The following is a 12,539-nucleotide window of genomic DNA, read 5'->3' on the forward strand; positions in this document are numbered from 1 at the left end:
AAATATATATATAAGAAAATGTTCATATATGTAATATTCTTACAGTATGATATATTTGAAATGTTATTTTCACACAAGCAAACATTAGATCTGTTATTCCAACCCTTAGTAGAATCTTGGTGTAGTTTTTGGCACCCATGTCCATCTGGAATACAAATGGGTGACCGGCAGACGGGATGCCAGCTGTCATTCCATCTGCTGGAATCCCGGCAGCGAATGCCCTCATGTGCTTGCCACGCTTCGAGCCCAGTTGTTAGCTGTGTTCGCCACAGGTTATATTCCTACTCGGTTGGTGACGTCAACCCACCAATAGAGTGGGAATAACCTGTGTCGGTCGGGATTCCAACTGTCGGCATTTCACTGGCTGTTGGTATTCTGGCATCGGTCTCCTGATCACCGGGATCCTGACAACCACTATAACTGCATCCAGTCCATCCATGTTTCTGTTTTGCCAAGTAACTGCCCTTCTAGAGAGTAACAATAAATCATTTGAGTGCAAGGACTGGAAACTGACTTTAGAAAGTTGTGCTATCATCAGGCATTGTGGCCAACCAGGGATTCTCCTGTACCCTCTGTGGGCAGTCCAACCCAGGCCAGATACTTTTCATCCTTACTTTCAACACTGGCATAGCTCTGAAAACCATGAGCTTCCCCTTAAAACTTAATTGTACTTAGGCAAATTTATACACAATATATATTACAAAAAAGCATATGTGCTGCTGCTTTGCATTATGATTTGTAAATTCACTTTACTGGCTGAATCCATACATTGAACAATGCAAATGCAAAACTTCTGCAGAATTGTTATCTCATGTTGATTACTCAACAAAAAAAATAAGACATTGTATTTGAAAATTGTCATTTTAATTTCAAAATATGAAATAAACACAGTAGTATGTACAGTCTGGTTTTATCTGAATAGAGGCTAATCTTGATAAAAACAAATGTCATATCTATTTAAAACAGGTCCTTCTGAAAATGACCCTTTTATGTTGTTCTGCATTGAACAATAGTTGAATTTCTATAGGGTGGTGTCTTTTTTGTGGGGAAAGACGATTTCTAAGAGCAGACGTTTTACCTACAGACTGCAATATCATGTTGCCATTAGTTTAGTAACAAAAGCGTTTTTTTAAAGGGCAATCAACTGGCTTTGCTGCATGATTTTTCTCTGATTGTTGAGGGTCTTTTCTGGACCATGGAATTATTCACAAATACCCACAAATGCTATAGAAATACAACATTTACAGAGCTAAAACATGACAGTGCATTAGATACAGTATATTCAAGTACAATACATATTAATGATTTGATTAAATGTTAATTTTTGGCTGTACATCTGGAATGTGTACAAGAGAAGGCCACAGGTATCAGAGTCAATTCATTGTTGTGAGCAAACATATCTTGTTGAATATCATGCACGGAACATAAGCTTCTCAAGATCTCACTTATTAAAGAGCACAGTGGGTTCACCTTCACTGACAGAACAACCAACATTGGGGGTAATTCCAAGTTGATCGCAGCAGGAAATTTTTTAGCAGTTGGGCAAAACCATGTGCACTGCAGGGGGGGCAGATATAACATGTGCAGAGAGAGATAGATTTGGGTGTGGTGAGTTCAATCTGCAATCTAATTTGCAGTGTAAAAATAAAGCAGCCAGTATTTACCCTGCACAGAAACAAAATAACCCACCCACATCTAACTCTCTCTGCACATGTTATATCTGCCTCCCCTGCAGTGCACATGGTTTTGCCCAACTGCTACAAAATATCCTGCTGCGATCAACTTGGAATTACCCCCATTAGTCCAACTAAGAGGATCTGAACCCATAGGTAGGGATCTTAGGACTGAGGGGGTTATTCAGAGTCCAAAGTTAGCAATTGGGCAAAACCATGTTGCACTGCAGGTGGGGCAGATGTAACATGTGCAGAGAGAGTTAGATTTGGGTGGGTTACATTTTTTCTGTGCAGGGTAAATGCTGGCTGCTTTACTTTTACACTGCAATTAAGATTCCAGTTTGAACACACCCCACCCAAATCTAACACTCTCTGTACATCTTACATCTGCCCCACCTGCAGTATAAGATGGTTTTGTCCATTAGTGTGCTTTTTTTTAGTTTGCTAACAATTCTGAATAACCCCGAGGCCACAAACATGAAAAATGCAAACCTGTTATTCACCAGAAAAGAAGGGAAACACCCTGTTTAACTGAAAACTTCTAAAACCTACAAAATGATTTTTATACCTTGATTTGGTGTCATTAAAGGACAACTACTTCTACAAGACAAGCTGCATTTTTTATTTTAGCCACACACACAGATGTGTCCTCATACATGAGTGAGCTGCCAGGTCCCATGCAACTCTGCTAATGGGCGTTTTTGATGATAATGCGTCTTATTCGCACCGTTAAGACGTACAAGGAGACTGTGTTGATTAATTTGATATAGGACACTTGCGTATTGTGTGTGACTAAGTCTGTACACAGATCAGAACTTGTATTGGAAAAAAGCTGTGACTGCTACATTGTATCACTTCGTTCGTATACAGATTCATGGAAAATGGGGTCTATTTACTAAGCCTTGGAGAGAGATAAAGTGAACAGAGATAAAGTACCAACAAATCACCTCCTAAATGCCATGTTATAGACAGTGTTTAAAAATGACAGGATCTAGTTGGTTGGTTGGTACTGTAGATAGTTTATCTCCGTCCCCTTTATCTCTCTCCAAGGCTTAATTAACAGACCCCTCAGTCACACACAGATATACAAGTGTCATATAACAAATTAATCAGTATAGTTGTGTTGCAAATAAGACGCATTTTTGACAAAAAAGAAGCCAGAAAAACGCCCAAAGCCATAAGATTCACAAGCGACCTGGCAGGCCAAAGGGGGCTGTTTGGTGTGACTGAGGTATGAGGACACATCTATATATGCAGTGGCGTATCGTTAATACTTACCCTCTGGATTCCCATGTCGATGGCAGCAGCAGAGCACAAAGCACCAGAAAATGGTGTGGCTGGCATTTTCCTGGGGACCTGCGCAAGCGCACTAGACTCAGGCACAGCACTGTGGTTTACTAGTGAACCTAGTGCTCAGACTCCGCTGCTTTGCCAGATGGAGAGGAGGGGGCCTGAATGTAGACTGCACACAAACCTCACCTTCCTTTATTAATACACCCCTGTATATATGCAAAGGCTTTCAAACATTGACATTAACTGTAATGTTGACATTGCATTCACTTTTCCTCTACTGCTGTGTGTTAATTACTGTCCTGTTGTCCTCCATGTCTTGTTGTGAAGTTTAACAAAGAGACTGGAAACACGTTTTGTATGGGAAAGATCTATCTAGCCATAAGATCAAATATTAAGAATAGCACTATGACTGGATCTTTCCCTTATACACAGTACTTGGGATTGTTATCCTTAGCTCCTTTATAGGATAACATGTATTTTAGGTTATGAAGGTCCTGCATGACTAACATTTGCTGTTAAACGAGCTATAGAAAGCCAATGTTAGCAAAAGATCAACAATTTATGTTGGACATGTATTCTTATCTACAGGCTCTAAAAAATAAGCTTATTTCTTTATAGAAACCATTTAAATAGGGATCGTTTCCATGCGAGCGTGGCTACCACTTATAGGCAGTAGATATCATATCATTAGAAAGATTGATAATGGACAGCTGATGATGCAGACTTTGTATGCCCTCAATAACCAAAATAATAATTTATCAATATGCCTTTTCTTCTATTAACCCAGTGGTTCCCAAACTTTTTGGAATCACGGCGCCCTAGAGTGTAAAAAAAAATTCACGGCACCCCTAGGACACAAGTTTCTTAATGAGAAACTTAGAAGGAAATACAAAATTTAGTAAATTTGTTTATATGTCATCCTTTGGTTCAGTTATTGTGGTGAGGAACAGGATTTGCTACTGTTTGTCCACGGATTATATGACTGACAGCCACCAGCACTGGTTTTGCCTATTACAGTGACCATAAATAATTTTAAATTGGTCCTGGACCACCAACTGGGGCCACCCCTGCAAGTGTCCTGAGGCATCCCATGGTGCCACGGCACACAGTTTGAGAACAACTGCATTAACCTATCACAACAAAGATATTCTAACTCTGCACAACCAGAAATAGGCTGGGTATCAACCTACAAGAACAGCTGAATTAAATGACAATAAAAAGGATACAAGAACAAGTGCTTAGTCAAAGTACCACTACTGTTTTATGGAGTATGTATATGATTTTTGCGAGAAATGGAAGTGGCCATCTTTACTTGACTATATTTAGATTATGTGGTAAGACCTATACACATGTACATAATGTTTTAATTAGGGAGGCCAATCCCGGGCCATTTTTTCAATCCCGGGTATCGGGACTGAAAAATGGTCAATCCCGGGATTGGCGTTTCTCTGTGTGGCCACCGCCGTGCCCCGCCCCAAACACTCACCATACACCAGGGGAGGGCGGATGGGACACATCTACTCTCCCGGCAGCTCCCAGTAGCGTATGACAGCGCAGCGTGACCTCTCGCTGCATGTCATGCTGCAATGGGGAGACGCTAGGAGGAAATCAGGCAGCGTCTGAGCATCCTGAGGATGCTCAACGCTGATCCCTCAATCCCCGGGATTGGAGCTTCCAATCCCGGCCATTTCTGGGCCAAAATCCCGGGATCCCGCCGATCCCGATCCCGGGATTGGCCTCCCTAGTTTTAATGCTTTTCTATAAGATGTGAACGTAAACACTGGAAAAACATCCATGTTACATACATAATACTGTTACTGGCAGAAATACAAACGTCCTGATATTTACAACATTTCAGTCCTTCATTAACCTCTAACTACAAGAAGTGATACCTGTATAAAACGATTTAAATACAAACATCTCAATGTTAAATTATTTTTGTAAACTATGGACATCAGAATAATTTATAGTAGATTGGTCCCAGATTAGAGAAAAACACTTCATACCATGTGCAGAAAATGACTACAGAGTAAAGGACTCTGGGTAAGATGTTCTTGGACTGGAAATCTACCACATGAATAGCAAAGTGTAAGGAGATACAATTCTTTACTTGTTTTGATTCCCCCTTTCATCTGTTTTCTGCTGAAGCATCTTTAATTATAAAAGTATAATTCCACATATAAAACATAATTAAAATAAGATTTTCAATAAAAACAAAATTATATTTTTACCAGAACATCATTGAATCTGTAAGGGGTGGGGGTTTAAACATGGTTAAAAGTCATAATAAATACTAAAAAAGAGAATAGTTTTGTGCCATTGATGGTTTGAAAGTGCATGTATCTTAGCGGTACTGGCAAGTGATGCTAGTTGTTGGATGGATGGAAATTGTATATGCGCAATTGTTTCAAGTCTGTTTTAGGCATCGTCTCTTCTAGTTGTGCACTCAGCAATGGGTACACTATTTATTACCAGTTATTTATATAACTGGTAATAGTCACTATGTGACTAGAACACTTCATGGTATTCCAGCAGCCACATTATAACACTGTTACATCTTGGCAAAATCCCAGTGTCCAAAGTTTGCCTGTCATTTGCTAGAAGACTGGAGACGTGCACAGGAAAAAGGCATGTTCTGTGTTTTTTTTTTCTCTCGACTGTAAAAACAGACACCAGTTCCTCTACTTTGAACAGGTCCCTTCATCTTCATCGGTGCCCACTGGCATACAGTATAAGCTTCATCCCATACAGAAGCATGTTATGTAATCACAGGTCTCCATCTACTGGGGGCACACACAGTCTGTATATCCTGAGAAAAACATCATGATGTATATGGTGAGCACATATATAACGAAACATCTTTCAACTACATGACACAGTTTTGTTGTAAAAAAAATTAGTTGTGTTAAAAGAACCCCAAACACTGAAATGAAAGTTTATCCATTATAAAAAGGCACCTGAAAATACTGCAAATTTTGGTACTTGGCATTAAATTATTTTCTGAACCCAGTTAGGGGACACTGCTATCTTAGAGTGTAAGTGGAGTGGAGTGGAGAAGGCACTGCTGTAAAACTTGTTTGCAATCAATATCAACCCCTTTACTCCTCTCCCCCAAACTCTAGTTGTTATATCTAATTGACAGCCATGACAGTGACTACAGTAGGAATGCCTGCAGTGTTCTGGTTCTCATGCAGCACCAAGCTACCCAGTAGAGAGACCATCATGTCATCCAACAATTCAAAATCCAGTAGCTCTCTGGAAAAAGAAACAATGGTAAATGGCATGCCATTTCACAAAACTGTCTTCTCACCTCTCAGATATGCTTTTAAACTCAGTAGAATATTTTGAGTGTTTTCTTCATCACCAAAGAGATGACAATTTGGGCACTCTGCTCAGCAGCTATATCAATCTAGGGTGCTAGAGACGTCAACTGTATATGGTATAAAGATACTTTGTAATAAAGTGATCCGACAAATAAATGTAAATAGGAGATCCTATTGCAAGCAGTGGACATGGGTTTAATTTCAGAAAAAATGAAGGAAATATTGATACCAGAATTCCCATTAACCCCACTTTTGTACACCATGAACCCTCCACCAGGCCATCCTATTATATTAGCCATGGGATCTTTATTCCAACTGGTAGCAATGTTTTGGATTCTCTGCTTCAACCACTTATATAGAAAGAACTGACATTTCTGTTGGACACTATATTACTTCTCAATAAACTGTACAGTTTAATCACTTCTGGACGATTGTCGACTGGCCACGGTTGACGTGGTAAATTTGTATATATCTATCCCGCATGACCTAGCTCTGAGGGCTATTCAAATGTTTCTGATCGATAGTCAGTTTTTCAATGTAACAACCATAGATGTCATTGTGCAGATTTTTTTATTAATCTTGACTAACAACTTTTTCTATATGATAGAATTGTTTCTTATAGGAAAATGGCTGCATAATAAGATCAAGTGCAGCCCCGGTTTACACAAATGTGGTAATGTTTGCGGTAGAAAAGATATTTTTTTCAGAATCAACAGGTTTCATCTAATGTCTTATTTACATTCTTTATTGATGATTTGGTGTGGAAATAAGACTCACTTTGAGGAAGTAATATAAATGCATAATTTAACTGATAGCCCTTTTAAACTGACATATTCCGTGAGCCATGAGGCTATAAACTTCCTAGATGTTAACATTTCTATTGAGGGATCACAAATAATGACCACATTGTACACAAAACCAACAGATAGAAATATGTTGTTACAAGCCACGAGCTGCCATTCCAAAAGCTTAATCAGAGGTCTATCCTTTTCCCAAATGAGCCGAATAAAAAAGGATCAACAGTGATTCTTCTATGGCAATCATTCAACTTGATGAATTAATTCAGAGGCTATTCATTAAAATCATTATTGCAATCTAAGATCAAGGTATAATCCCTGGATAGAGAAACACCCCTTAGGAAGAAAAAAACCTTTGTCTCCTATCTTGAAATTCCCATGGGTAAATAAGTACACTACAGCTTCTCTGTAATCAAATAAAAAAAAAACTGGCTGTTGTTAGAATCGGAGAAGTCTCTACATTTGTCTCAGTTTAGCCTTATGCCATGTTACTCTAGTGGCCGGCATCTTCAAGACTCTTTGGTCAAAACTGATATTTCAAAGAGGGATCACGTCCCATCCTCTTCTTCTTTGTTTTTGCCTAGTGCAAAACTAGGTTGTATCAGGTGTTCTTGTACGACATGACAGTTCTTAATCCCTGGGGACACTTTTTCTCATCCACACAGTGGAAAAACGATATCAGACATCAACTGAATAATAACTCTAATTTTGAATTATTTAAAATTCTGTGTACATGCAGATTATCTTACATTGGTAAGATGTAAAGAAGGTTTAAGGAACATGTGATGGTGCATAGATCCGCCATCCCCAATGCCTTAAACACTGGTACTAGTGAGCAACAGATTGTCCAAAATAATCACCCACTATTGAGCATACGGTACCACATGATCGACCATATACCAGTTTCTATAAAAGGGGACGATCGTGCTCACAAGTTGTTACAAAGTGAGGCATGATGGCTAGTGAGACTGATGAAAATGGATTGTATACCAGTTTTATTTAATTCTTATTCTAGATATCTGGATCCACAGGAAAATTACACCATTGGACCTAGAAGTTGAACGTATTGGGGCATTTGAACCTGAACCTGGTTAGTCTAAGGTGTCTGAGTTATTACACACCTTTTTTTAAAGTGCTCAGGTGAATGGGCCACATTACTAGAAGCTTTGTGCTCAATCTGTTAGGCTAAAGTGTTCGAATGTATATTCACTACAGCTAGCATTGAAGACAAAGTCTATAGCTATAAGATATACCCCTGATGAAATCTCTGATTGAGACAAAACGTGTTGTATAACAATATAGGGGACCTATTCACTATTGTGTATTAGATACATACACACACATACATACATACTATCCAGTGTACGGCACTCAGCGGTCTTCTTTATACAAAAATTCAATAAGCCAGCCTCTTTTGCAACATTTCGGGTTTATTATCCTTTTTCAAGCACCACAGTTAAGGGTAATAAACCCAAAACGTTGCAAAAGAAGCTGACTTATTGAATTTTTGTATATAGAAGACAGCCGAGTGCCTTACACTGGATCGCATGCATGAAATGTCTGCAATGTGCACCGCGGCCATTTACTGATGGAATGAGAGTACCTGCTATTTGCATATATATATATATATATATATATATATATACACACACAACGTGGGGCCCGGCACTCTCCACATAAATGTCCGTTACTTTCTCCGGTGCCCTCCGTATTAGGGGGGTATAGCAACTCCCCAACAATAGGACAACGTGGACGGCGGCACTCAGAAGTAAAGACACTGCACGTCAAACTTGTAGCCAACGTTTCAAAGCAAACGGCTTTTTCGTCAGGGCATATATATATATATATATATATATATATATATATATGGGTGGTCTTCAGTTTGCAGGTGTGTCGGTATACTGGCGCCGGAATCCAGACAGCCGGCATACCGACACTTTTTCTCCCTCTTGGGGGTCCACGACCCCCCCTGGTGGGAGAATAAATAGCGTGGCGCGCGTAGCGAGCCCGCAAGGGGCTCATTTGCACTCGACACGCTGTCGGTATGCCAGCGGTTGGGTTCCCGGCGCCGGTATGCTGGTCGTCGGGAGCCCGGCCGCCATACCATACTACACCCATAAAATATATATATATATATATATATATATATATATATATACACACATGGTCGAGTCACACTATTATGATCGCTTCCTAAATTTGACGTCGGCAGTGCATAGCCCATGAAGTACGCCATGTGTCATGCGCTGGTTTGGTGGGTATATAAGGTGTGTAATAGGCCATCTATACACACATCACTCATCGCTGTTATGGGTAAAAGGGGCGATTTATCAGAGTTGCAAAAAGGGATTATTATCGGTTTCATTTTGAGATCTCCTTGCATGCTGCTGTGATGAAAGTGATGACGGTGTATCATGACTGGACAAATGGCACCACTGCGAATAAAATTATGTGAAAACAGCGGAGCACCACGTGCAATTGATGTGAGAGGTGAATGTTGGCTACGAAGGTACGTGATGGCCGACTAAAATGCTACAGTGGAGCAGCTCACTGTCAAAATGAACCTGGGGTCTACTAGACATGTGTCTAAAGCAACAGTTCAGCCTGTATAGCTGCTGACTGTGATGCACATGGCGGTTACTCTGGCTATTAGCTGGTGTTCATAATACTGTGACTTGACCGTATAATTTTATATATATATATATATATATATATATATATATACATATATATAAACAAATATATAACCAAATTGCGCTATTAATCCGCCTTAGACCTAATAGTCCTTGGGGAGGATCGGTTGCTAATCTCCAAATAGGTCCTCCTGCCAGTCGAGAACCAGGTGGTTGAACACTGTAAATGGTTGTATGGAGAGCGCTCTTATCGTGTAGTTATGTCTCTTTAGCTTTTCTTTCTCTCTAGGACAGTCCTTCAATTTTAGCTTTGATCACGAGAAGATGGATATTTCTGCAAAATACCCACTCACCAGATTCACCCAGATAACAACATCACTCATTAGTTTAAAACTTCCATGAAATTTATTGTTGATAAAATCTTCTTATTTTTAAATGAATGACTCTTACATTAAATGTAACATTCGTGGGATAAGATCTCAATGGCACAGCTGTCTACCCCAGCCGGGGAGGAGCTCCTATGACAGCCCGTCCAACCCACAAATGTTAATTCACCAAACGCGTTTCGTCTAACAGACTTCCTCAGGGGTGTTTTTTATATGTAATATACACATACTTACACACACACACACACACACACACACACACACACACACATACATACATACATACATACATACATACATACACCCACTGTATATATGTATTTGAAGATACTGGGTTCCAAATCAACCAGGCACGGTGGTAGAGGAAAAACCAACAGTGGTTTATTGAACAGAATGGGTTATAAACAGATCAGTATATCTCTGTAATCCAATCCCACATGACAATTCCCACCGCAAACTCGTGACAGAACATTACTTTTTAGTCTTGGAGCAGTGAATCACCCTCAGCTCTCTGGAAAGCTCTACTTATACCCCCAGAAGCTTCATTTTGCAGGAGTGTGTTTGACTTCTTTGTCTTAGGATCTTACAGCATTGGGATACAAAACATATTCTAATCAAGGTGATTACATCAGTCAGTGAGACACCCTGTCTGTTCAGCTCACTATTGGACAATAGGGAGTAAACAAAAAGGGACAATGGTACCTTATATGACACCCTTTGAGTGTCCACTGTGGTGTAAGTAAACAACAGGAAAATAGGATTTTGGTACTTACCAGATAAATCCTTTTCTTTGAATCCACAGGGGGCACTGGAGTACTCTTGGGATATGGACGGGGCGTTAGCAGGGATAGGCACATTTAAATATTTAAATTAGTAACTCTCCACCTCTTCCATACTCCCAAGGTACCTCAGTGTTTTTTACTGAACCGAACAGGAGCGATGGAGAGGATGAACAATGGAGAATTACATATAACATTATAACATAACTTACAACGATAAAGTTGACACATAACATAACGGACAACTAGAAAGTTGACACAACAATAGATAACAATCATGTTAACATTTGAACAAGTCAGTGAGAATGTGTTACCATAAGATCCACTAAACTTACCATAAGCCAGGTGAACCTGCTCTGGGTGGGCGTCCAGTGCCCCCTGTGGATTCAAAGAAAAGGATTTATCTGGTAAGTACCAAAATCCTATTTTCTTTTTCATCCACTAGGGGTCACTGGAGTACTCTTGGAATGTACCAAAGTTTCCCCCATGGGCGGGAAAGCTGTTTGGCACCTGTAACACGCAAACATATCAAACTTGTAAAAGTGCACACACGTGTGCACTGAAGACCATGTAGACGCACTGCAAAGTTGCGTCATAGAAGCTCCACGACCTGCTGCCCATGATGTTCCCACAGAACATGTGGAATGAGCTGAAACCGATCTAGGCAGTTGTAACCTTGCATGAAGATAAGCTTGACGAACGGTCAGCTTAATCCATCTGGCCAAGGTCTGCTTGGAAGCTGGCCAACCAATCTTGACTGCATCACAGAGAACAAACAATGTATCTGTTTTACGTACTGTTGATGTTCGGGCTACATATGCGCGAAGTGCGCGTACCACATCCAAAGTAGCTGGAGTTCCTGAACCTTCTGATAACACAGTAACTATGATTCGTTGATTGATGTGAAAAGCAGATACTACCTTTGGTAGGAAAGCGGGATTCGCCTGAAGTTCCGCTCTGTCATCATGACATACCAAATACGGTGGTTTGCATGACAATGCACCCAAGTCTAAAACAAGCCTTGCTAAGGCTAGTAGAAAAACTGTTTTCCAAGTTATAAACTTAACATCCACTTGTTGTATAGGTTAAAAAATTTAAGACTGTAAAAAATGTAAAATCAGATTCAAGTCCCATGGAGCTGTAGGTGGTATAAATGGAGGTTAAACTCTGAGGACCCCTTGCAGGAAAGTGTGAACTGTTGGCAAAAGGGCCAAACGTCTTTGAAAATAAACTGACAAGGCCGAGACCTGCACCTTTAGTGTAGATAAACATAGTCCTCCATCTAACCCCGCCTGTAAAAATAGTAAAAGGATAACTTGAACGACGTTGTCGGGAACTTCGGAACTTCACACCACCGTATATAAGCTCTCTAAATCCTGTGATAATGAGCTGCTGTAATTGGATTCCTAGCACGTAACATGGTTGGAATAACTGACTTAGAAATGCCCTCTCGTCTTAAGAGTGCGGTATCAACAGCCACCCCGTCAAACACAGCCATGCTAAATCGGGGTAAAAGGAACGGACCCTTTTGTAGTAGGTCTGGACGTAGCAGTAGCGGCCACGGATCGTCTGCGAGTAGACTGCGGAGATCCGAGAACCACGCTCTCAGAGGCCAATGAGGTGCCACTAGTATGACTGTCATGAACTCTCTTTTG

General features: G+C 40.2%; 1 protein-coding gene across 3 annotated transcripts in view; it reads right to left on the reverse strand.

Annotated features, from left to right (window-relative positions):
• Positions 1-856: 856 nt before the first annotated feature.
• Positions 857-12,539, reverse strand: part of PREX1 (phosphatidylinositol-3,4,5-trisphosphate dependent Rac exchange factor 1) — a 454,902-nt gene continuing 443,219 nt past the window's right edge. For all 3 annotated transcript variants that reach the window (XM_063958866.1, XM_063958867.1, XM_063958868.1), the window contains one exon: positions 857-5,775. In XM_063958866.1, the coding sequence (XP_063814936.1) occupies positions 5,733-5,775 (43 nt within the window). In that variant the 3' untranslated portion in view covers positions 857-5,732. The remainder of the gene's footprint in view (positions 5,776-12,539) is intronic.

The sequence above is a fragment of the Pseudophryne corroboree genome, chromosome 3 (assembly GCF_028390025.1).
Source record: "Pseudophryne corroboree isolate aPseCor3 chromosome 3, aPseCor3.hap2, whole genome shotgun sequence".
In the NCBI taxonomy this organism is placed as follows: Eukaryota; Metazoa; Chordata; class Amphibia; order Anura; family Myobatrachidae; genus Pseudophryne; species Pseudophryne corroboree.